The sequence below is a fragment of the Lacerta agilis genome, chromosome 8, assembly GCF_009819535.1.
Source record: "Lacerta agilis isolate rLacAgi1 chromosome 8, rLacAgi1.pri, whole genome shotgun sequence".
Classification (NCBI taxonomy): domain Eukaryota; kingdom Metazoa; phylum Chordata; class Lepidosauria; order Squamata; family Lacertidae; genus Lacerta; species Lacerta agilis.
The window spans coordinates 59354296-59380616 of NC_046319.1; the positions used below are offsets into that span (position 1 = coordinate 59354296).

At 43.6% G+C, this 26321-nt stretch overlaps 2 protein-coding genes across 2 annotated transcripts in view; both read right to left on the reverse strand.

Annotated features, from left to right (window-relative positions):
* Positions 1 to 4314: 4314 nt before the first annotated feature.
* On the reverse strand, positions 4315 to 9114 carry LOC117051404 (fatty acid-binding protein, liver). Its single transcript, XM_033157760.1, has 4 exons — positions 8956 to 9114; positions 7249 to 7421; positions 5101 to 5190; positions 4315 to 4436 (listed from the first exon to the last, which is right to left on the reverse strand). The coding sequence occupies exons 1-4, from the start codon at positions 9020 to 9022 to the stop codon at positions 4386 to 4388; spliced, it is 381 nt and encodes a 126-aa protein (XP_033013651.1). The 5' UTR covers positions 9023 to 9114; the 3' UTR covers positions 4315 to 4385.
* Positions 9115 to 16090: 6976 nt separating this feature from the next.
* Positions 16091 to 26321, reverse strand: part of MYOM3 (myomesin 3) — a 47213-nt gene continuing 36982 nt past the window's right edge. The window contains exons 29-37 of the mRNA XM_033157761.1: positions 25225 to 25335; positions 24899 to 24986; positions 24083 to 24121; positions 23669 to 23774; positions 22588 to 22751; positions 21336 to 21372; positions 20037 to 20059; positions 18673 to 18728; positions 16091 to 18101 (exon numbers count right to left, since the gene is read on the reverse strand). Of these exons, the coding sequence (XP_033013652.1) occupies positions 17814 to 18101; positions 18673 to 18728; positions 20037 to 20059; positions 21336 to 21372; positions 22588 to 22751; positions 23669 to 23774; positions 24083 to 24121; positions 24899 to 24986; positions 25225 to 25335 (912 nt within the window). The 3' untranslated portion in view covers positions 16091 to 17813. The remainder of the gene's footprint in view (positions 18102 to 18672; positions 18729 to 20036; positions 20060 to 21335; positions 21373 to 22587; positions 22752 to 23668; positions 23775 to 24082; positions 24122 to 24898; positions 24987 to 25224; positions 25336 to 26321) is intronic.

Consider the following 26321-nt stretch of genomic DNA (forward strand, 5'->3'; position numbering starts at 1 on the left):
TGTTTTGGATCAGGTTAGCCATATTGATTTGTATGCTGTTGGTGGATTTTTGTTGTCTTGTTGGGCTGTGTATGTGATACCGAGGTGAAGGCGTCTTCTTCTATTTGTCCCCATGTCAGTTTCAGTTTATTGGTTAATTTTTCTAGTAGGGCTGTTTCCCATACTATTTGGTACCATTGGTCCATGCTTACTCCTGACAGGTCTCTCCAGTGTCTGGATATGATGTTTCTGGCTGCTGAAAGTAGGTGGGTTATGAGTTCTTTGTGATGTGAGTGGGCATTATTGTCTTGGAATATGTTTAGTAGGGCCACCATTTCTGGGGTGATTTCTAATACTTGCTTAGTTGTTTTACATATTTCTCATATGACTGTTGTCCAGAATTGTTGGATTTTGGGGATTCCCACCACATGTGGAGGTACGTGCCTGTGGAGGTGCACCCTCTCCAGCATTTAGGTGAGGTTCCTGGGCGTATTAGCGCTAGTTTTCTTGGTGTTAGGTGTTGGCGTATTTAAACTGAGTAACTGCGCAACAAAAGGCATTCTGAGGAGACTGCAAAGTAAAATCCGATTGCTGATAGGCCTTAAATCAATACAAACTTAACATCACCTGCTGTACTGCCCCACAGCTGCAAAACTAGGTCAGTTCATTTCCTTCTTTCTTTTAAAGAGATACACATTTTTGTGGAACAGTAATGAACCTTAAACTGTAACCACCTGTAGGTGAGTTTCAGGGTGAGTTCTTTCATTTTCGTTGATATGGATTTAAAGGGGGGTTTAGACCATATTCTGGTCCACTGGGTGGGGTTAATCTCATAGCCTATGTCATCCTCCCATTGTTTTTTAATTGCATCTAGGGCGATTGTGGGATTTTGGAGTAGTGTTTTGTATATTGTGGATACCATCCCTTTGCCATGTCCCTTTGTTGTTAGGAGGAGGTTTTGACGGTTTTGCTGTATATGTGCACAGTCAGGCTAGTAAAAGATAACAGAATCATAGAATGTAGAGTTGGAAGGGATCCTGAGGGTCATCTAGTCCAACCCCTGCAATGCGGAATCTCAACCAAAGCGCCCATGAGAGATGTCCATCCAACCTGTTTTAAAACTTCCAAGGAAGGAGAGTCAACCATCTTCCGAGGAAGTCCATTCCATTGTCAAGCAGCTCTTGCCACCAGCTGGTTAATACCCTTCTTAAATTGTGGCACCCAGGACTGGAGACAATATTCCAGGTGTGGTATGACCAAAATAGAATAGAGAGCCATCTTATTATTTCCCTTCAACTGGACACTATACTTTTGTTAGTGCAGCCTAAATAGCATTAGCTTTTTCCACAGCTACATCACATTGTTGACTTGATAAGTTTGTGGTCTACTACAGTGTTTTTCAAACACTGTTCCGCGGCACACTAGTGTGCCGCGAGATGTTGCCTGGTGTGCCGTGGGTAAAATTGAAAAATTACTTTATATATAGTCAATATATATAAAATTACTTTATATATAGTCAATATAGGTACAGAGTTAATTTTTTTAACATTTTCTAATGGTGGTGTGCCTCGTGATTTTTTTCATGAAACAAGTGTGCCTTTGCCCAAAAAAGGTTGAAAAACACTGGTCTACTAAGACCCTTAGGTCCTTTCCACATGAACTACTGATAAGTCAGGTGTCCCCCAATCTTATATTTGTTCAGCTGGTTCTTCCTGCCTAGTGTAGAACCTGACATTTGTCCCTATTGAAATTTGGACCCAGTTCTCCAATCTGTTAGGATAATCCTGAATCCTGATTCTATCACCTGCAGCATTAGCTACCCCTCCTAGTTTGGTGCCATGTGCAAAACTGCAGGGGTGTGTGTGACAGTAATTCTGAACTTATTTTTAAGGTTCTTACCATCTCGTTAAATCTAGCGTTCTCATTTTTTAAAGGGTGCCACAATTTCACTGGAGGCAGAATTGTGAATGGGTTCTTGGCTGCATGGATGATGTCAATACTAGCACGTATCTATGCTGGAGGAGTGCCTGAAGTGAGCATTGTTATCCTATTCTAGTCACTCTTAGAGAGCTATTATGCGAATGTACCAAGGTTTGGCCCTCTAGCTGAGGATTCACAGTAACAGGGATGCGGGTGGCACTGTGGGTAAACCACAGAGCCTAGGGCTTGCCGATCAGAAGGTCGGCAGTTCGAATCCCCGCCACAGGGTGAGCTCCCGTTGCTCGGTCCCAGCTCCTGCCCACCTAGCAGTTCGAAGGCATGTCAAAGTGCAAGTAGATAAATAGGTACCGCTCTGGCGGGAAGGTAAACGGCATTTCCGTGCGCTGCTCTGGTTCGCCAGAAGCGGCTTAGTCATGCTGACCACATGACCCGGAAGCTGTACGCTGGCTCCCTCGGCCAGTAAAGCGAGATGAGCGCTGCAACCCCAGAGGTGTCCGCGACTAGACCTAATGGTTAGGGGTCCCTTTACCTTTACTTTTACCAAGGTTTGGCCCTCTAGCTGAGGATTCACAGTAATAATAATAATAATAATAATAATACAGGTAATAATTTATTTCCCCAGCCACTCTGGGCGGCTCCCAACAGAACATTAAAATGCAATAATCTATTAAACATTAAAAGCCTTCCTAAACAGCGCTGCCTTCAGATGTTTTCTAAAATACTGGTAGTTGTTTTTCTCTTTGATATCTGGTGGGAGGACGTTCCACAGGGCAGGTGCCACTACCAAGAAGGCCCTCTGCCTGGTTCCCTGTAACTTGGCTTCCCGTAGTGAGGGAGCCGCCAAAAGGCCCTCGGCACTGGACCTCAGTGTCCAGGCAGAACGATGGGGGTGGAGATGCTCCTTCAGGTATACTGGACCGAGGCCGTTTAGGGCTTTAAAGGTCAGCACCAACACTTTGAATTGTGCTTGGAAACGTGCTGGGAGCCAATGTAGGTCTTTCAAGACTGGTGTTATGTGGTCTTGGCGACTGCTCCCAGTCAGTGCAGTAATCCAAGCGAGAGATAACTAGAGCATGCACCACCCTGGCTAGACAGTCCGCGGGCAGGTAGGGTCTGAGCCTGCATACCAGATGGAGCTGGTAGACAGCTGCCCTGGATACAGAATTAACCTGCACCTCCATGGACAGCTGTGAGTCCCAAATGATTCCCAGGCTGTGCACCTGGTCCTTCAGGGGCGCAGTTACCCCATTCAGGACCAGGGAGTCCTCCACACCTGCCTGCCTCCTGTCCCCCAAAAACAGTCTTGTCAGGATTCAACCTCAATCTGTTAGCTGCCATCCATCCTCTAACTGCCTCCAGACACTCACACAGGACCTTCACTGCCTTCACTGGTTCTGATTTGAAAGAGAGGTAGAGCTGGGTATCATTCGCATACTGATGAACACCCAGCCCAAACCCCCTGATGATCTCTTCCAGCGGCTGCATATAGATGTTGAAAAGCACGAGGGAGAGGACAGAACCCTGAGGCACCCCACAAGTGAAAGCCCAGGGGTCTGAACACTTATCTCCCCCACCACTTACTGAACATGGCCAAGGAGGAAGGAGTGGAACCACTGTATAAAAGTGCCCCCAGCTCCCTTCTAGATGGTCCAGACGGATGTTATGGGCGATGGTGTCAAAAGCCGCTGAGAGATCCAGCAGAACTAGGAAACAGCTCTCACCTTTGTAACAGTGTTCCTTGCTCTTCTTTCTTCTCAGCTGCTGCAGGTCTGTAATTAATTGGCACAGCTTTATGGGCAGCTATAGGGGCACTATTGGGAATCTTATATGAGGGCTTTGGCATGAAAGAGGCAAAAGGCAGAAGCTGATGTCCTTTGCAAGAGGAGAGGCACTTGATGCTTAACGATGCATCTTTGCCATTTGATGAGAAGCAAACTTCCCATGACAAATTTGTGGTTGTATCCAACTGAGTTTCAGTGGATCTACAGTGAGTAGGACTAGCGTTGGCAGCAACCCATGGTAATTCCATTCCATTTGGTGACACCAGAGTTCTTTTCGTCCCAAAGCTTTTCTTGGAATCTTTTCAAAACTAAAATCCTCTCAGTTTCAAAGACCTCTCAATTTCAGCAACGTCCCTTTACATTTCCTTTAGCATTGCTAAACTTAAGAAGAACCTTACTGCTGAAATGCACCAATGGCCCATCTAGTCCACCATCCTGTTCTCACAGTGGCCAATGAGATGCCTGTGCCAAACTTGCAAGTAGGACCCAAGGGCAACAGCTCTCTCCTCTCCTGCAGCTTCCAGCTACTGGTGTTCACAAACACACTGCCACCGACAGTGGAATGAGAACATATTGACAGTCTTACCCTCCATAAACGAAAGGAAACATTATCAGTGATGGACAGGGCACTTTATTCCCCAAATATAAAAACACTGCTACAAAATTGGGTTGTCTTCTGCATCTTTAAACCTTCCGGCTTCGTCTGGTGAATGTTGCTGAGCCAGATGTGATGGTCTGTGGAAGATAAATTGGGAAATGTTTCTCTAAATTGCCTCGTAATAGCAGATGTAAGACTTACCTAAGCAACGCAAAGTACATCAGAACATGTTCCAAAACCCTGCAAACAACCAGATAATTGGGGCAATCGTTGAAGCCAGGGGACCAATTAAAAGTAGATCCCTTGGTAAATTAAATGACACATACAATTTATCTTCAAAAACATTCCAATGAAACTATTCTGGTTGGAGTGAGTTTTCACCTTTGTTCAAGCCATGGCTATTGTTGGAGCATATGCCTGATGAGATCCAGTCTGCTGTAGACTTGGATTGGGGATAGGGTGGCCATGTTCAAAATGCTCTTGGTTGCATTAGCAACTACACCTGCTTTGATTCTTGCTTCCACATTTGCAATAGTTAAAGGAGCAGGTGCCCTTTGAGCATGTGCAGAGTGCCTTCCTCTAGATGGCCTGCGGTTTTTTGCAGAACCATGTGACATGATGCAAAATGCCAAAATAAAAGTGAGCAAAATGCTTGCATTCTTGACCAATACTTCCCACACATCTGGCACTGGGAGAACAGGAGCTTCCAAAGGAAGAGGACACAGACATTCTCCCAGGCCCTATTTTGGAGAAAGTGACCCTTCAGCAACTGTTCATCTTAAAATATCAGCATTTACTCACCTCCACCATTTCATTGCCTACTACTTGCTGCTCATGGATGAATTTATCTGCTCTGGCTATTAGTTTCCCATTTTCCAGGGTTACTGTGCACTGTTTTAAAAAAGAAGAAGAAAAAAACCATTACTGCACAAAGTTTGGGCAGCAACAGATCACATGCATAGGTGGCCACAGCCAAGGCAGAGTTGCACCAGAATGAAGGAAATAAATACAGGCAGTTACTGTTTTAGTCACCTCTGATATGTGCATGACTTCATATGTGCATATTGCCCTGAACCCAGAAACACCCAGAAAATGCCACACACGCAAAAATCACAAAAAGGGGCAGAATAGGACAGGGCACCTTACACAGGCACCACTGATGTGTGCAGGGGTCTGGAATGTAACCCACACTCAAATCGGTTGCTGCCTGTACATACATTCTAAACAAATGTGTACATTATGGAGCCCCTAAAGTGAATAGAAGCTTCTCCATGCACTTCAATGGGAAAGAAACAGGTGCCTCTTGGGAATACTGTGCCACAAAGATTGAGGGTTGCCAGCCAGGCCCAGAGTCTCTGACCACACTGCCCCATTCATTTATAGCACTTTGCTACCATGTTAAACAGTCATGGTTCCCCCCCAAGAATTCTGGGAACTGTAGTTTGTTAAGGGTGCTGAGCATTGTTAGCAAACCCCTGTTCTCCTCCCAGAGCTTCAGTTCTCAGAGTTCCCTATGAAGAGGGCTTGGCTGTTAAACTACTCTGCGAACTGTAGCTCTCTGAGGGGAGTAGGAGCCTCTTAATGCCTCTCAGGATCCTTAACCACCTACAGCCCCCAGAATCCTTTGTGGGAAGCCATGCCTGTTTAAAGTGGTGCCATAGCATTTTAAATGTATGGTGTGACTGTGGCCTCGGTGCCTAGCTTTAACAACCCACCCATGCGGGCTCTCACATGCAGGTGTGAGTAGGGATGAGTGAACCTGTTTTTCATTTTTCCATTCTTCAGTTCTCTACACTTTCACATCAGTTTGATTTTTTTTAAGTCCTTGTGAAAATTCACTAGCATTTTCATGCAAATTTCTCCTCAAATATATACATTTTAATGCATTTTTTTTTTACTAATATTCACAATTTTGAGAAGCAATTTCCCCCAATATAATGCATTTTTTCCTTTGTTGTTTTCTCCAGGATATGCACTTTAACACACACGTCACCCTAGTAGTTGCCTTCTCGTACCCATTGCTTGACTGAAAAACCTACAATACAAAATTTGGGAAGTGTGGATTTTGAAGGACACCTGTCTTTTGCCTTGCGTATTGTTTCGAAATGAGATATGTTCACCTTGAAATGAAAACTGGATCAAATTTCTCCCTTGCCTGCCTTTTTTTCTGGGTCTGGCAACTCTACAGAGAATTCAGGACTCACACACACTTTCACTTGTCCTGTGCTTAGAAAGGAGACATCTGAGTGCTTTCCTGCTTGTCCCATACTTTCTAGGTGCAGGTCCAAGAGGTTTTGCCTTTGTTGCACCACTTTCCCCCTAGGAAACCTGCACTTTAGTGCTAAATTGGAACAAACAGCAATCTGAGGAAAATCTGACGGCCAACTGTTCCAATTCAGCGCTAAACCACAGGTTTCCCTGGGAGAAAGTGGCAGGGCAAACAGAAGAAGTGTGGATGACAACAGCAGCCAGGTGAGGCAGCTGCACTAGGTGAGACAGCTGCATCGTATGCCTCTGAGGATGGCAGAGTAAAAACAGGTAGGGCAGATTTGAGTCAGGAGGCACAGTCCTATGGGATTTTCTCTTGCTCAAGTCCCAGTGAAATAAGCAGCAACTACAGCTTAGTGTCACAGGAGATTGTGCACCGTGTTAGATTCATGCACATGTGAGGAGTGGTCAGTTTTCTACATTATGCACCAAAATATCTTGGACTGGCCCTTTTCTGCACATTACAAACAAGACGGTTTTTAAAGAAGTGTGGTTATAATGCCTTTCCAGCAAAGAACTTTGGGAACTGTAGTTCTGGCAAGGCATCTGGGAATCTCCACCAGCTACAGTTTTCCAGCAACTCTTACACTGGAGCCAACTCTGCTCCAGTTTGTGATGCAGATGTGCCTGAGCAATCGATCCGGCATAATGCTGTTAACTCTCAGAGCCATTAGTTACTACCTTCACTTTCTTGCCATCCATGGTGGTCATTTCTGCTTCTTTCCCCAGAGTAAATGAATTTGTGACGGATTTGTTGGGGGTTTTGGATGTGATGACAAAGCTGTTCCCGGTTTGCTGGATTTCAGTGATGGGCTTAATGTCTTTAGCCGCTTTGATGATATCGTCTGACAAAGCTGGGGAGGTGGGGAGAGAGAGAGAGAGAGAGAGAGAGATGGATGTGGTGTTCATAAATGGGGAACATGAAAGATCTTGACTGGATCAGATCAAAGAACTGCTTATTGGAGCATCCTGTTTCCCCCTTCCCCCAAGATACTTCTGGAGACGCCTTCAAGTCAGGCCTGAGCACACAGCCTTCCGCCACTATTGCTCCCCTGCAACCATTGTTCACAGGCAATGCAAGTTCCATTTTGCTACCATTCCTTCTATTTCCCAGGCTTCTGGTTATGAGTGCCAATCCTTTATGTAGCCCAGACAGCACCACCTCAACATGACTGGGTGGTATATCTACTGTTGAATGGCTTGTTTAAATATTAAGGTTCACTGTTGTTTCACAAGATGTGTATCTCTTTAAAGGCCAAAGTAAATATCATGACTTAGTTTTACAGCTGTGAAGCAGAATGGCAGGTGCTGTTAAGTTGCGTTAATTAAGCTGCTAAATACGCAACATCTACAGGTTTCTGGGGGGGACTCCAAATTAAAGGAGCCCCAAACTGAGCATGCTCATTGACCACAGAATGACTGTAGGAAGGAGGGGGGGGGGGAAGCCGGAGGGGAAGTGGGGTTGGAATCCTGAACAGCAGCCCTAGAAAGGGCAACATTTGGTTGCAGGTGTCAACTGTGCATGGCTAATAGTCACTGCTGCTAAGCCTCTCTTCCTCCATGTTTGTGTCTCACTCGTTTTTAGAAACACAGGAAGCTGCCTTGTACTGAGTCAGACCCACTGATTCATCTAACTCCATACCAACTGGCAGCAGCTCTCCAGGATTTCAGGCAGGGGACTGTCTTCCAGCCCTCCTCAGAGACCCTGGAGATTGAACCAGTATCTTCTGCATCCATATCAGATGCTCTACCATTGAGCTATGGCCCTTCCTTTTAGATTTAATGCCTTCTAAAGCAGTGACCATCACCCCATTCTGTGGTGGGGAATCCCATGCATGCTTTCTGTCTGAAGGATTGCTTCCTCTTGCCTGGAAACAAGGAGCATTATATTATCAGTAAAAGAGCAATTCTGAAGTTGAAAAGGTTTCGGGAAGATGTTTAAATTGGGGCGATTGTGAATGTATGACTGGGCGAGGAATGACGTAGCATTGGAAGGCACCACCAGGGTCACCTAGTCCCACCCCCAGCAATGCAGGAATCTTTTGCCTAGCATGGTGCTTGAACCCATGACCCTGAGATTACCGTAAGTGTCTTAATTGCCAACTGAGCTATCCTCGGCCTCTAAAACTGGAGGGAAACAATCACAGAATTGTAACAAAGAAGGGCTTTCTAACTGCAGCGAAAGATTGATTCTGTAGCAGAAGATGCTGCTCACCTTGATCTAGCAAAAGAGGTCTGCATGGTTCCTAGCCCTGCCCTTTGCCTCTCTGCCCAGAGGACTTTACAAATTCTATTAGTACTCAAAGCAGAGAGAGCTGGTCTCCCGTGAGACCCCTGATTATACTCCAGCGAACTTGTCTCTTCTGGAAATAGCAAGGAGCTGCTTACCAATAGCTTTCAGGAACTCTTCATATTTCTCTTGGCTGTAGACCTGCCACGTGCCATTGAATGCCATTTTGGAAACCAGGAATGACAGAATGACAGGCTACTGGTGCAGGGCAAGAGCAGTTGTTGGTGTCCCCAACTTAACTTGGTGCCATTTATAAAGATGTGAATCTTGAATCCTGTCCAGATTCAAGCTGCAAATGATTATACGAGGAACTATCAATAATTAATCCTAAATTTTGGCTTTGTGGAAATAACCTTCCGGTCATTGGGTCGGTGCAAGCCTTGACTCACAGGAACAGGCATTGGCAAATCACACAGTATTTCAAGATCCAGGGTTTATGTAACAATGAAGGCAGGAAGCCTCAATGTATTTAGGGTGGGTGAATCCAACGCAAAGGTGGTTGAATCTGCCAGTTTCAGTTTCTCACTTTCCTACCCTTAAATTCATTTGCTACATTTCCATATCACTTTGTAATTTTTTTTAAAAAAATCAAGTCCTCATGAAAATGCTATTTTCACTAATTAGGCATTTTTTTTGGTATACTGCACTTCACCCTGGTGGTATATCATATTTCTCTTCCACCCTCGCTTCAGAACATTACTGATGGATGAATCTGTTGATTTTAGTTTCTCCTTTTCCCAGTCTAAACTTAAGACCTGCAGTTTGCATTTTTTTAAAAAGTCCTTATGAAAATTTGCCAACATTTTGGTGCACATTTCTCCCAATACACACACTTTTGCATGCCATTTTGACTAGTATGCACATTTTTGCAAGCAATTTCTCCCAATATATTTGGTGTTATTTTCATCCATGTGTGCATTTTTATGCATGCTTCCCCTAATATAAGCATTTCTGAACAAATTTATTTGGTTGGAGAACTACATGCAAAATCTGGAGAAATGTGAATTTGGAAGGATAATTGGAAGTACCTTAGAGAGCAGCTGGCAGTCAGTGCAGACAATACTGAGCTAGATAGACCAATGACCAGACTTGATGTAAGGCAGCTTCCTTTGTTCCTAAAGGTAAAGGTAAAGGTACCCCTCACCATTAGGTCGAGTCACGGACGACTCTGGGGTTGCGGTGCTCATCTCACGTTACTGGCTGAGGGAGCCAGTGTGCAGCTTCCAGGTCATGTGGCCAGCATGACTAAGCCGTTTCTGGTGAACCAAAGGAGTGCACGGAAACGCTGTTTACCTTCCCGCCGGAGCAGTACCTATTTATCTACTTGCACTTAGACGTGCTTTCGAACAGCTAGGTGGGCAGGAGCTGGGACCGAGCAACGGGAGCTCACCTTGGGCAAATTCAGAAGTTCACGGTCCGTTTATGATAGTCACAGCCATACTCCAGTTACAGCCACAACCTCTTATAATCTTAGATTATACAACAATAATAATTAGGGGCTAATTGCAACAATCAATGCAGATCTCCCTGTGTTGCTTTTCAGTGAGAGCTACAGTACTATTTTCTGCACACGTACATGGGCAAATGATTTGGAGTGCTCCAATATCTTCCTTTGCAGTGACTCAAGCTGTGTTTTCCTTGAAGTTCCGTTGTGCATAACAGAACTTGCAAACCATTCTCTTGAAAACGGAGGCACCTTGTGTTTTCAGTGTTCCTAAATGCTTAGTTTTGGAGCAATGGTGTTCTTCCCATGTGCCTTCTCCAGGGTGACCCTTGGAGCCAATCCTCAGTGGCCAACTCACCTCCTTTCACTCCGATTGGCTCCAATCAGTACAAATGATAAGAAGACTTCTTCTCCGTGGCTACGAAGCTCCCCTTTCATGCTGATTGGATGGCTCTAGAATGCTGGAGACAGGGACCCTGCTGCAAAAATAGTAATGGGTCTTTGACCCCCCCCTCTACTCCAGACCTCTACACCTTTTGGGCACAGGGCCAAAGAACAGAGATGACTCGTCACTCCAGGACGATGGCTTGTTAACTTTGGCCGGCTTTACACTGCAGTGTAACCTTGTTTGCCACGAGATTGCTTAATTGAAGTAGTATTTGTGTGCTACCAGGTCTGACCTACCTATGGTAGGTCAACATTTCTAGTCCTGCATACTACACAATGCACTCCCACCCCTTTTGATAACAGAATGGAAGAGTAATACTTTCCCCTCTTTTTGTAACTGTATGCAACTTGTTTCTCCCCACCCACCCCCTCCTGAAATGCCAAGAGGTGGAAACCATCTTAATACCCCTGCACCATACTTTGAGAAACATGACATCATGAGTCCTGGTTTGGAGCAGCTTTGCACTTGCAAAGTACTGTTGAATTGATTTGCTCCTGGTGGTGAAAGGCTTGGTGACTCCAGGCTCTCACTGAAAACTCCTTGTTAGCAACAGCACCACGAGCTATTGGTCTGTTTCCAGGCATAAATCAGTGCTGGTTTTGACCTACAAAACCTTATATGACTTTGGTCCAGGCACTTTTGGTGAGGACACAAGAGAGGGATTTCTCGGTGGCTGCTCCCAGATGGTGGAACTCCCTTCCATGGGAGGCTAGGCTGGTCCCCTCTCAGCTTTCCTCTCGCCAGCAGACAGAGAGCTTTTTGTTCAGACAGTCCTTCGGCTGTTAATGGCAGAGTCTTCTGAGGGCGGGTCACAATTAGTGATCCTGCAGCTGAGGTAGGACATAAAAGTCTTACCAGCAGGGTCCTGGAGCAACTGGCAACTTGTTTCTCCCCACCCACCCCCTCTTTACAGGGAAGGGCTGTAGCTCAGTGGTAGAACATTGACCTTGTATGTAGAAAGTTCCATCTTCAATCCTGGATGTCTCCATGTAGGTCTAGGAAAGACTGCTGGGTGAAACCCCAGACCAAAAGTCTGACTCAGTTTAAGGCAGCTTCATATATTTGTAAGTTCCTATTTTTATAGCGTAGGTATTTATTGAGTAGAGGCCCCACCCACTAAATGCTGTATCTGGTCAGTTGATGGGCTGATGCCTTCTGTGGCCACTGGCTTCTGCTAGGCCCTGGGGTTTCAAGCTGTGGGGATATCTCCTCAAGGCTCTCCTCATCATCCAAGGAATCTGTTCTGGGGAGATGTGGACTCTGGTACACACAGCCCCACATGGGATGGACCAGGGAGTGGAGCCATCTTCTCCTCAGAGAATCTCCAAGGGTTCCTAGACTTGGACCAATAGCAACTGAATCATGCAGACCCTGTGTAGGAACACATTTTCAGAGCTAGCTTTGAAGCAGAAAAGCATACGTACGTATGAGATGGAGATTAGGGCTCTCTCAGACAGGGTGGCCATGTCTTACTTTACAGAGGACAGTCATGAATGGCTGTCTGGTTCCAGGCTAGTTTAAAAAGAAATAACCTAGGAAGGGAAAGCAGGAGGGGCCTTGAAGAAGCTGCCCAACAACACTTAGCACCTTGACAGCAGGCCTGGAGAGTAGATACCTGTACACAGGTCACTTGAGCAGTCTTTCCCACTGCAGTGAGAAGTATTGCATTTCTATTTAAATCATTGTAATTGTTTCTGAATTTGCATCTTTACATACAGTATAAGTTAGCCAATTTCTTCTTCTTCTTCTTCTTCTTCTTCTTCTTCTTCTTCTTCTTCTTCTTCTTCCCCTTTTATGCTTTCTTTTCTTTTTTAAAAATAAAACTTTATTGAACATATTAAACGTATTTCACAAAATTATACAACAACATACCATCTCACAATCCATATCTCGTCCTATATAACAAAAAGATTAAAAAAGAATACAAGAAATTTTAAAAAGACCTAAAGTAGACTTCCGAATGTTCTCAAAAAAGCTAAATTACACTTGTCATATTTTACGCAGTGTCATATTGTTACATTATTTTCATAAAGCTTTTTGATAAAGAAATAAAAAATAAAAATAAAAGAAAAATTAAATAGAAACATTAAATTTACATATATTGTCTGTACATTGCAAGACTCATTCAAGATCTGCCAGGAGGTTTTTGTGATCACAGTAATTTTTCAGATACTTCTTAAATATAATCCATTCTTGATTTACTTTTTGCATTGAATACTCTCTTATCCTCCCTGTCATTTTTGCCATTTGCAGATATTCTAATAGTTTAACTTGCCATTCTGATTTTGTAGGTGTAGTTTCATTTTTTTCCAGTATGTTGTAATTAAAATTCTGGCTGCGGATGTTGCATACATACTTACTTCTTTTTTGATTTCAGTTGACATTATCCCTAATAAGAAGGCTTCTGGTCGTTTTGTGATTGGGATTTTAAACATCTTTTTTAGTTCGTTATATATAATGTCCCAAAACTTCCTAATTTTTCCACATTCCCACCACATAGCATATGCCAATTTCTTCAAATCTGCCTCCTCTTTTGGGTTATGCAGTTCCTCTTCTCTTGCTTCCTAATGGTATCAGAATTGTCCTTTTGTGCCTGAAGGCATTTAGTTCATAACAGGACACATTCAGCTGTAACACCAGAAAAGTTCATTATCTCTTAAGCAATCCTGCTCAACTCTGCCAGTTACCTCTTTTGACTTCTGCTGACCCTGGGGAGCTAAAATTTAAGCTGCTGTGTCAAAGGGACTATGACATTAGCTAACCAGCCCTAGCCACTAGAGAGGGTGAGGAGGACATGACAAATGGCCACAAATGCTTTTGCGAGCATTTATAACACAAAATAGCGTGGCAGATTTTGGTCATGTCTACACCTTATATTTAAGGCTAATGACTTCCCCCAAAGAATCCTAGGAACTGTAATTTATCCTCCCAGAGTTACAATTCCCAAACACCGTTAACAAAATATAGTTCCCAATATTATGTGGGGGATCCATGTGCTTTAAATTTATCACGTGAATATGAACACACTAAGATCCATGGACCACTGTCTGAGACATAGTATAGAAATTAAAGAATTAAAGAAAGTTGAAATGTGTGTGAGAGGGGGATGAGCAAGTGAAGGATGTGTTTGCAAGAGAACCACGAGAGAAAGGTGGAACAACAGGAGATACCGCTGTAAGTGTTAAGGACAAAGAAAGGAGGGGGAGCTAAGAAAGTTGCTATGTCTTGAGAAGCTCATACCAATAACAAACTTAGCTGGTCTCTAAGGTGCTACTTTAGCACCTTGCCGACAAAGGTCTGTATAGTTAAAGCTATGGTTTTCCCAGTAGTAATGTATGGAAGTGAGAGCTGGACCATAAAGAAGGCTGATCGCCGAAGAATTGATGCTTTTGAATTATGGTGCTGGAGGAGACTCTTGAGAGTCCCATGGACTGCAAGAAGATCAAACTTATCCATCCTTAAAGAAATCAGGCCTGAGTGCTCACTGGAAGGGCAGATCCTGAAGTTGAGACTCCAGTACTTTGGCCACCTCATGAGAAGAGAAGACTCCCTGGAAAAGACCCTGATGTTGGGAAAGATGGAGGGCACAAGGAGAAGGGGACGACAGAGGACAAGATGGTTGGACAGTGTTCTCAAAGCGACTGGCATGAGTTTGGTGAAACTGCGGGAGGCAGTGGAGGATAGGGGTTCCTGGCGTGCTCTAATCCATGGGGTCACGAAGTGTCGGACACGACTGAACAACAACAACAAGGTGCTACTGGAAAGTATTTTGTTTGTTTGTTTGTTTTGACTATGGCAGACCAAAAGCTTCAGTAGAAGCTAGTACAAGGAAGTACTGCCATATATGCAGATAACGGCCCTTTTGCTTTCTTTTGCTGGTACATGTACAAATGCTTGTGCTTTTCTCATATTTGGTGTGCCATCCTCTCAACTACTTGCTGGTTGAGGTTGCCGCACTGGCCTTACAACGCTTAAATAAACACCCTTCGTGACCGGCAATTGAAGTCTGGATTTTATTGGCCACATAGGCTGAACTCATAGGGACTTGGGTATTGAACCCCAATATTTCCCCAACACCACCAGCGGTCTGTGTGCTTCTTTCAAGTGGTCTGAAGTGTGTCTGCATTAAATATTCACCTATATTTGGCCACCAGGGGGTGGGGGGAGGGAGTTGGGCAACCCCTGTTAACCCTTTCCATAACGAAGGAAGACCTTCAAACTTCTTTAGATCTAGGTAGCACACAGGTGAGCAGCCATGAATTCAAGTTTTAGACTTCTAGTTTATTAATGCACGCCTCATCACCAAGCATCATCATTTGCTCTTGTCACATTTCTATGTTTTCTTTAACATGAATATTAAAAACATAGCATGAACCACAAAACAGCTCACTACAGATTCTTGATTAATAACTCCAAGGAATAAATGCATCAGAAGTCCACTCAAGCCTTCTTTCTGAAAAAGTGTCACCTGCACTCTACATCCAGAACAGAGCCACTGCTATTAACACCAGCAGGAAGGTCTCTGACTTCAGATATATCCATGCTATTCAGTTAAAGCATATTTAAATCAAAGCACATGACTTCACCCAATGAATCCTGGAAGTATACCCCTCACAGAGCTACAATTCCCAGCACTCTAAACTATAGTTCCCAGGATTTTTTTTTTTGGGGGGGGGAAACCATGTGCTTTAAATGAATACTGTGGAAAGGATGTGACCCTAGTATATAGTGCTGTAGACTGAGACCTAAACCATCAAACTCACGAGGTGACCTTGAGCCACACACCAACTCTACCACTAGCCTACCTTTCAGGGTTGTTACTGTGAGAATAAAATTAGTCGACGGGAATAACGTATACTGTCCTGAGCTCCTTATAAGGTGGGATGACCATGGTCATCATCATAATAATAATTCAGGTAATAATGCTGCTGCTGCTATAGGCGTTTGATTTCAGGTTTGTTTTTCATGAAAAACAAATTCAGCATCTTCTGTACTCTAGTTCAGGCCATGTTTGTCCTGTAAAGAGATCCAGCTTTAGGCCCGTCACTCTTTCCAAGCACCTCTCCTTCCCCACTTTCCCCATTCTCTAAAGTACACTTTCTTTTCTTTCTGTCTGCCAGGGCTGAGTCATGCATGCCTGCTCGTCACTGGGCAACCGCAATATCATGTTATAATTTGTGAATGAGCCACTGTAGACCTAGCATCACTCTTAGACCTGGCTGACATACCACCCAAGTCCCAAAACTTTCCAATAGAGCTTGATTGACAAGTCCCTTTTTAACATGGTGAACCCAGATTTTTAAAATTGTTATTTCAGGATGTGCTGGGTATAAATAACAACATCATCATTATTATCATCATCATCATCATCATCATCATCATCATCATCCTATCGGGGACGTCATATGCAATCCCACTATTTGCACCTACAAAAGTTGGGGTGGTCACACTACTTCATTTCCAATCAGTGTACATCCTGTGACTTCCTGCTGAAATTCCTTGACTTTTCATGCTACAAATGTTTTGGGTGTGTGTGTTTGTGTGTGTCCCACTTTTGTTCTGCTGCAGCCTTTCCAGACATCAATAATGAGGTAGCATTGGGGAAGCATCACAGAACTAATGAGCAGAATAAAGCCACTACTAAAACAAAATTATTGTGAAATCACCCACAATAAAGCACCAGTCTGGAGGGGCCCTTAGCTTGTAAGTCGACATTTCCCAAGTGGGATTTTCAAGTATAGTACTGACCTATGGATGCTCTGATGCAACTCCCCGTAGCTGTGTTCTGAAATATTTTCAAAAAATGGGCTACCAAGGGATGTGGTGGTGGTTGGCACTTTCACAAGCTCAGATCACTACGACAAAATCAGCTAGAAAGAGTCAGAAATTGTATGCTACAGAATACCAGCTACTGGATGTGTGTGTTTAGGTGGAAGCACAATGTGGGGAGAGCTATTGCCATCATGCCCTGCTTTTGAGTTTCCCATGAGGCATCTGTGTGGAAAGATGCTTGATTAAAGATGGACCCTCATGTCCATTCACTGCAGCAGTTGTCCTTCAGAGGGACTCAGTAGACTGGGGAAGTCCATTGCACATGCCTCTTACTTTGTATTTTCCTGGGTGCCTACAAGAAAACCGGGCTTCATTTCCAGCCTCCTACCTTGACTGCCAAGTGCTGCCTCCAACCTCCAGCCATTTCATTGGAACTGTCCCTTGGCACCAGCTGTTCTAGGTTTAGGAAGGAGGCAGTACAAACTGTGCATGCCCACTAGTTAGGATAGATTTAAAAAAACAACAGCAGGATGGATGCAGATTAAGATTGACACCCCAAACAAATTTTCTGGGTGAACATATGAGGAATTTTGCTGGCTGAATTCAAGTTTTATTTATTTCAATGCAAGTTCAGTCATGACTTCCCCAATCCATTGATTTCCATGGGACCTACGTTCAATTAGCTTAGCCTGGATCCAACCCAATGACACTGTCCATCACAGATTGCCTTTACCATGTAAAAACAGATGGGTCTCCACTGGTTTTTGATTCTTCATAGGTATTTATTTCCTTCCCATGTATCTATCTAAGTGTGCATGCGTGCTGTGTTAAGGAAATACTGTCAGGATATTAATTAACACAAGAGTAGGGGCTGGGGAATTATTTCTCTCTAGTGCTTAATTTCTAAAAGGAGAGGAGTTGCGGCTTCAGGCAGTCATAAGAACACAAGAAGAATCCTGCTGGATCAGGCTGCTAAAGGCCCTTCGAGCTGAGCATCCTTTTCTCACAGTGGTGAACCAGATGCCCATGAAAAGCTCAAAGGAGGAACTGAGTGCAACAGAGCTCTCACCCTTTGTGATTCCCAGCAGCTGCTGTTCTGAGCCATACTGCCTCTGACAGTGGAGGTAGAACATAGCCAGCATAGCTGGTAATCTGTCCTGGAAGCACCAATCCAGGTATACTGGTGGCAGTTATTTGGCAGTGAGAGAAATGCTCTGCAAATGAGGAAGGAAAATAAATCTCTTCTATCTGATTATTTTATGTGAGCTCTGGGGTTGAAACAAGACGTTGGGCTAAGGCTTAGCTCTGATCAAGGCCTGCTCATCTCTTAGCTCCTTAGGCTCTTCTCCATGCTTGTACACACTGACGGTAACCCTGCCAGTTTCAGAGCCCCACTTGTTCTTGACATAGATGCTGAATTTCCCAGAGTCCTCGCTGCTGACATTCTCAATGGTGATGGTGATAACGGTCCCTTTCACTTCCATCTTGTACCGATCTTTGAATGTAATGACCTGCTCGTTTTTGTACCAAGTGATCTCCGGATAAGGATCTCCAGATATGATGCATGTCAAGCAGAGAGTCTTAAACAAACAAACAAACAAACAAACAAACAAACAAACAAACATAGCATTAGTGATAGGAATTCAGGCTTTACAAAAGAAGAGCAATACAGATAAGAGAGGTCTCTGAGTGGGAGAGTATATTAAACTTATTATGCCCTTATAAAATGGATGCAGCACCAATTCAGTTGCTACGTGTAAGCCTTAGTGAGCATTACGTTCACATACTCCACCTCTGTTACATGCAGAGGAGGTTATTTTAAGCTTCCAGACTCAGTTGGTAACAAACCATAGTTTACCATTTTCTCTGAATATGGGAAACTGTGATTTGCTACTAATCACAATCAGGAGCTTTAAATGCCCTCCCTTTGTGTGTCTTTTCCTTGCCTCATACATACACAGAGAAATGTAAATATGAGAAAAAGATTTAGACCATGGTCCTGTTAATGAATTAGGGTGTGGAAAGGGGGCATTATTGTATCCATGATGTTATAAATTGTAAGGGCTCTCAAGCAGTTTAGGGCACCCAGAGGAAGAAGTTGTTCCCCTACTATTAGGGCTAGAGTTAACCTGTCCATAACATTAGAATTACCTTGTTCTCCATTATGGTGGCAACATCTGGAAGGCCCCGAACAACTTTTGCTCGGCCTGGCAAAAGATCAGATATCATTATTATTTATTCAACTATCACCTCACCTTTTCCCACCAAAAGAGGAATGTCTACTAAGCTTATATATTAATAATGTTATGACTGCTGCTTGACTGTTCCTTGGTTAGGCTACTGACTGTTTGAACAGGACAATCAGCTGATGCTTCACAGCTGAGAGCTAAGGCCAGAAGATGATCTTGTGATAGCTGGGAATCTCTCTTCGTAGCTTTCAGAATGCAATGCACATCAAAGCTCGAAGAAGGTGATACTCCTCCAGCTGCAAACAGGGGTCAGATAGCAAAAAAGCAGCTTGCAGTTTGAACTTGAGAGAGCTTTCCACCTGGAGTTAACTGAAATGGGTGGAGCAGCCTTGATGGCAGGGATGGAGTTGATGCTGCTGCGGAATATTATCCCTTTGGACATGCTGAAAGAGTGTCTGCTTGCTTCTTATATGTCCAACTTGTATATTTATGAGGATGGCTCATATTAGAAAGACATCTTTAAGTCTCCAATACTTTTGGATCCATAGGAAACTCAACCCACTGGTACTGCCCCTAGACCTCCTTTCCATGACCAAGGGAAATGAAAGTGTGTCACCAATGGCGTCGCAAGGGGGGATGGGGTGCGTGCCCCGGATGCCATGTCTGGGGGCAGGTGACAAGAAGGCACCCCATGGGGTAATTGCCCCATCCCCCAGGCGTGACGGTGCGAGCAGCCACTGCACCGCTGCAGGCGCATGTGGAGGATCCTCAGTTCACAGCTGCAACCGTGAGCAGAGGATCCCACTGCCGTCCATACGGTGTTTGAGCAGCGCTGGCAGCAAACCGCTACGCACAACACATGCACTGTTTTGCACGCATGCGCTGTACATGGCGACGCTGCACATGCGTTGTACATAGCGGTTTGCCACCGGCGCCGCTTGAGCGCCGTATGGGTGGCGGTGGGATCCCTCCGTCGCCACTACAGCCGCAAGTGGAGGATCCCTCCACTGCAGCTCCGAGCAGAGGATCCTGCCACCGTCTGTACAGTGCTCAGGCGGCGCTGGCGGCAAACCACTATGTACAATGCATGCGCGGTGTCGCATGCATGCACTGTATGTAGCGACACTGCCCATGCGCCCTACGTAGCGACGCCACGCATGCGTCATACGTAGCAGTGCAACGCGTGTGCAGCTGGCGGTTTGCCCTGCCCCGGGTGTCGGTTAGCCTTCGTTTGCCCCGTGTGTCACAGTACAATATACAATACAAAACAAGCGCTTTTGATGCATTTTGGTTCAGTCAACAAAGATTGCACTTTTGTATACTCACGCTCTTCCACAACAGCTGCTTCCCTAAGATGAAAAATGATATTGTGAAATCAGCATAGGGTTTTTCTTATTAAATGAGTATCTAATACTCATAAAGAGATTTCATTCCTGAATCTCTGCTTTCCCCTACTCCAAGGAGCCAACCCATTTAAGCTGCATAATAACCCCGTGATGTAGGTTCAAAGGAGGGGCAGATGAATGGGCCAGTTTCAGTTTCTCTTGGTTTCTCATTTTTCCCCCAGTGTTAAGCTCAGTTCTCCAAATTTCCACACCAATTTGCAATTTTTAAAAGTCCAAATATATACAATTCCGAATGCAATGTTGCCTAATATGTACATTTTTGCAAAGCAAATTTTCCTTAATGTAATTTTTTTTGCATACCCCCCCACTATGTATATTCCTATTCAATGCACAGTTTATTGCAATATATACATTTCTGTACCCCTTACTTGGCTGGAGAACTGCACTGAAAATTCAGAAAAGTGCAAATTCTGAAAATGGCTATGTTTTGGTTCTCATATTGGTTTCAGAAAGTGTGAGTTAGGTAGATTGACCTTTAAATGTGACCTGAGTTGAATTTCTCTCCCTCCCTGCCACTCTAGCTGGGGGTGGGGGGGAGAGTGTTTTACATCTAAGGCCCACCCAGTTGGCTTCATGGCTGATCAGGTATTTGAACCCAGGTCTAAGTTCAATGCTCTAGTCACCACACACTGTACTGGCTAATTAGATTAGAGAGTTCCACCATAAATATCCAAAGCCCTCCCATCCTTAATTAAAATTAAAACACTAACAAAGACACCATCACCCCAACTGTAGGGCAAATATAAACCCCTCACATCCCACAAGTAATATGGCTACTCTCCCAGCTGGCATTTCAAACTTGCATGTCTCCCCACCCCACTTTCTGGGTTTTGTTTTTTTTAAAACAAAGCTTGCCATCAGTGCTTTTTGGACAAGATCTAGTTTGGCAGCTGTCAGAAGAACAAATTATACCACCCTTTGTTTAATGGTAGGTCCAGTGCAGACTACTTTGCTCCAAAGGGCAGGTGCCTCTTGAAAACAATGTGGCTACAAAGGATCGCTAAGAGGATGAGCAGGCTGGTGTAGATGCCATGCTAACTGCTTCCTATCTCAGGATGCACATTTTGTCACGAAGTACACAGTTAGGGCATCAGCTTCACACCCAGATGATTGGCGCATGCTCAGAAAGGAAGCAAAACCTTCCTCTGCATTGAGTCTTGGTTAAGTGACAAGTAGAGATTTTCTATTGAAAAGGAAAGAGTTTGGAGCAAAAACTTACTTGAGCCTTTGATGTTCAGCCAGCGCATCATCGAAAACTGCAAAAAGAGAGAGATTTTGACTGAATGAGCCATGTTTTTCTCTACTGTTGAAATATGAAAACAATACCAGGTTCTTGTCCTCTATTTGTCTCCTACACACAGAATTGTCATTCATCTCCAATGAAGTGCCCAAACTCTTTCCACCATATAGATAGATAGATAGATAGATAGATAGATAGATAGCTTTAAGGCAAATACAAAAGCAGCCAACGAAAAGGAAAGATTGTCAGCAGTAAAATGTTTTCTATTATCCCAAACACCTATGCCCATAAATCTGGACGGAAAATGCTCAGTTGCCCTCTCTAACATGGGGAATTAGTCTCCATTAGTGAAAACAGAGTCTTGTTCATTGGGAGAGGAGAAGGGAAGGTTATTCTAGAAACTGGAGGGGGGAAATGTAGAGCTTAAATGACAGTGAATTCTAAATTTCCAGCAACATCTCAGGTAGGAATGATAAGTAGGAACCAAAGTGTTATTGGAATAAGTACATGGAGGGAAACAGTTCTGTGGAACACCAACAAGTAACTGAAACTTACAGCATAAGCCTATGAATGCCATTTAATTCAGTGGCACTTACTCCCAGTGCATATAGGATTGCAGATGCAGGGTAGTAGTAGCCATTTTGAATTTGGTTGTTGTAAGAGTTGCAGTGTATTAAGTAAACTTTGTTCCATAGCTCAGTCTCCTGCCACTCAGTGACATCACATTGCTCCTTTGCAATAGCAAATATTACATATCCCTTAAAATCAAATATCAGTACAAAAATCTATAAATATCTGAAATTCAAAAAGTCAAATCTGACATCAGAAATGTTGTTGAATCTGTGGAAATTTTTCTTCCAACTCTAATCCTGCAGGAAGGAGTGTTAAACCAGGATCTCCTCTAAGATGGAGCTAAGTGAGCTAAGACAGGAGCTTAGCAAAGTCACAGAATGTTAATTTTCTAGGCCAGGGAGACTCATCTTTGTGGGGTGAGAAAGCAGGACTTTAGTCAGCAGGTCTTCCTTAGCTTCAAATGGCTGGAGGTGCAACGGCAAGGATCATTCAGTTTGCAGTGTAAGGGTTAATTATGCCAGTGTTAGAGAGAGGAAAAACCAAAGGCCAGGCGGAGTGTTGGGTGTTGAGGTGGAGGCAAAGATGACCCTTGGGGTACCTTCCGACTCTACAATTCTATGATTCTAAAAAAAAAAAAAGCTGTTGGCTTGCTGCTTACCTTTGCCAGACAAGTCAGTTGACAGCTTGCGTGATTTTTCTCCATCAAACAACTCCAAAGTATATTTGCCTTTGTCCGACTCCTTGGGATCCAGGATGTGGAGCCAAACCTGCTCCATGGTTGTTCCTGTTTTCAGTCGGTCTCCTCCTTCCACGCGCTTGTCGCTGAATAAACAGGATGACATTGGATTACCATGATGTAAAGCAACAACAACATTTAACTATGTCAGAGCAATGGTGCTGGGGCCAGACGTCATAGTGATGGGGCCAGACGTCATAGTGCTGGGGCCAACCAGCCTCTTCTCTGGGGAATGTGATTGATGGATTACTGCCACAGAGAGTTAAAAACCTAGGGGTTAAGTTATGGAAAATATCTAAAATTGGGGTGTATGGCCTTTTGCTACACTCAGAGGTTCCAATGTTCCTTTGTTCCTCCCTCCCTCCCTTCCTGATTCAAAAATAGGGGGCTGACCTTTGTTTCACCCTTCCTGAAGCAGACTAGTCCACTCCATCAGTTTCATAGACAAAGAACTACAAATGCTGAACCAAACCCCGTGCCTTCGAGTTTAAGGCAGAAGAGAGCAGCAATTCCCCCTCTCATTTTACCAGAACATTTGTCCCATATTTTCAGGTGTGGAGGCAATGACTTCTGACAAGTGGTGTAAAGGTTTCCCTCCCCCCCTCCATCTTTAAAACAAAGCTCAATTGCTGAGAATTGGTTAGAGAAGTGGTGGCATGCAGGCAAAAGGCATATATTGGCTTAAGAAACCAAGATATGATTGTGCAAACCATGTGGACGTGTCATTTTTGAACACTTCCCCACCCATGAGTACACATACCTCTTATGCTAATAATTTCCAAAAATGCTAGATCTGAATGTGAAATAGGATAGGATAGGATAGGATAATCTTTATTGTCATTGTTCAATGCAGAACAATGAAACTGAACATCTACATCAAACTTTAGTTTTGAATGTAATTTCGTTTTGAGAATCCTTTGCAAGACCCTGAGCAACGCTTGGAGCTATAAAGTGGGCGTATAAGCATTCTAAATCAATTAAGCAGTAATAAATAAACACGTACTTGTGGTCCCAGGTTGCTTTCATGGCATCTGTGTAGTATTTCACCTCGCTGTAGATCTTGATGCCTTCTACAGTAGGCTGGACTTTCAAAGGTGATGCAGAAAGAACTAAATAGAGAATTGTGGGGAGGGAGGGGTTGTGGGGATGGAAATGCAGTTGAGAAAGATGATCAGGCCTCCTATTTTTATTTTTATTTTTGCTTTTCTTTTAACACACTTTCTGCCTTTCTTCCATGATGATAGCAAAGACAGGTTCCGGTATGTATACATGTCATTCCCAGAGGCCACTGATCCCAGGCACTGACCAAACCCAGACCTGCTTAGCTTCAGCAAGGCGGAAGCCTTGTACCTATTTGCATCTTTAATGTAATGTTATTGATACCACAAGGATGTGGGTTTAGAAGTAAACAACCTACCGCTGATCCTGGCAAGTTCCTTGAGGATGTCATCAAACGCTGTAAAACACATTTTAAAAAATCCTTTTAAGTAGATAAAAACAAACAAGCAGCAACACGTAGCAAACATATCAGAATGGCTACATTTTCAAACTATGTTCTGGATAACCGTGGGATTACTTGGAAGAGAATTAGGGGTTATTCAATTAGAATTTCACTCAGATCTTGCCCTTCTTCCAAGGAGCTCAGAAGAATGGGCATCAATCCTCTTCAACCTGGTACCCTCCTGATGTTTGGGTCTACAGTTGCCATCATCCCCAGACAGCACAGCTGTTGGCAAGTGCTGGCCACACAAGTCTTTCTTCCTCTTATCCACGCAACAAATCCAGTTTAGGTGGATTGAGCCAAGAGAAAATGAGAGGTCAAAGTCACCCAGGGAGATTTATGCTGAGTGGGAATTTGAACCCTACCTGGTACCTTCCAGATGTTTGGGGCTACTTATAAATAAAACAAATCTTTCTTTAAAATGCTATTTGCTCCCAACACCAATAATAATTATTATAATTTCCAGGGCATGTGAATGAAACAACCCATATTTGTACTTCTTGTGTGTATGTATAATTTTCGTTTTCATTCGGTTCTGCTGTTTTTGTTTTTTGTTCTTGTTATTGAAGTGCATACTCTTGTTTAAATAAATGATTTTTTTTTAAAAAAAACCCCACCAGAGTGTGTTGCTTGATACACTCTGGATTTGTGTTGATAAAGGGCAGGTTATAAATATTTTTTAATGAGCAGACAACAATATATCTCCTGCCCAATGAATGAAGAGAAACATACCTTCCTTAGAGAGATCAAGCTGAGTTGTATCTTCCCCTCGGTCATCAGAAACCACAGTTTTGTATATCCCCTTGTCTGCTTTGGTAATCTAGCCAAATACAGACATAAATACAGACATATATTTGTCTATCAAGAAATGAAAAAAGCATTGAGCATCATTGATGTGTAAGGTGATCAGATACAACGAAGGTCCACATTCCTGTGTACCATGATTATCCGGGCAGCCTTTCATTCCCTCCTCCCCATTTTAACATGTAGCGTCTATAAATCCATTTTAATTCTACCCTGTACATTACTGATCCAGTTGGCTATTGCATACCCTTTACCTTCTTAATCCGCAGGACTCCAGCACCTGTCTTTGGGTCATACTGACCATCTGAACGAGGTTTGTTATCAAAGAACCATTTGAAGGTGCTCTCCTTCTTCATGTTTCCTGCCTGTTGAAAGGAAATGGGTAGGAGGGTGGAGGCTTACTTGAAATCTAGTTAGGGGAAGCAATGTAGAAACTCTTCCTTTCCGCTGCTACAGCATCCCCTAGGGCAGCCCTGCCAGGGAATCCCATTTTTGGCACAATTAATGTCACAAATAGTTTAGCTCTCAGCAGTGGTAGTGTGGAGTGAGAGTGCAAGGGAGCACAGCTCCAGGATACTTTATGGGGTCTGCGCAATGACAATACCTCCTGGGAGTATAAGGGAATTGACGAATTCTACTTGCTCCAGCAAGTGAAATGAACGATAAAGAGATTTTCAAGTATAATTTATTGTCTGGGACAGAGAAGCATAGACTGAGTCAGAGAAAGAGGGAGATACTTAAATAGAGGCTAGATACTGTTTTGCTTTTATTGGATGGGATAACTGTTTCATGCTAGTGGTTTAAACAGTAACTTATTGCAGCTTCCTTGCAAGATTGATTGCATTTCTGTTGGTTGATAATCTTTTGTTAAAGTTCAACATCTTATACAATATGACGATGCTATGCAGTCAGTAGTGAGTACCAATGAGTTCAATGAAATTGACTTCCTGTAAATTTACTCCCAACAGGATTACAGTCCTGCTGCTCCTAATAAATTGAGTATTGTGGTATGTACTGCTGCTCTTTGATGAGTATGTATAATACAGAGTGGATCAATAACAGCTGCTTGCATTGTTGGACTCTCCTTGAGTTCACGGTTACAAAGACTAATGATCTCTTGCACTTAAAAAAATTCTACGACTGTACCACTGACCCACTAGCCTCTGGTAAAATGGGAACAAGGCTGAGATTGTGGGGATAGATTTATTTTGTTAACTGAGACCAGGAGACAGAACATTTTGCATATTTGTTATGCAAAAAACAATAGGCTTCACTCCTAACCCCACTTACCTGGGAGTAAGCCCCATTGAATTCAACAGGACTAGGCATAGATAGGATTGCACTCTTAACT

What these genes read in the sequence shown, in the direction of transcription:
- LOC117051404 (XM_033157760.1), bottom strand. Translation starts at nt 9,022, where the DNA reads ATGGCATTCAATGGCACGTGGCAGGTCTACAGCCAAGAGAAATATGAA. An exon ending in TGGATGGCAAGAAAGTGAAG is followed by an intron (nt 5,191 to 7,248) that starts GTAGTAACTAAT and finishes TTTTTAAAACAG; the next exon opens with TGCACAGTAACCCTGGAAAA. An exon ending in TAGGCAATGAAATGGTGGAG is followed by an intron (nt 4,437 to 5,100) that starts GTGAGTAAATGC and finishes TATCTTCCACAG; the next exon opens with ACCATCACATCTGGCTCAGC.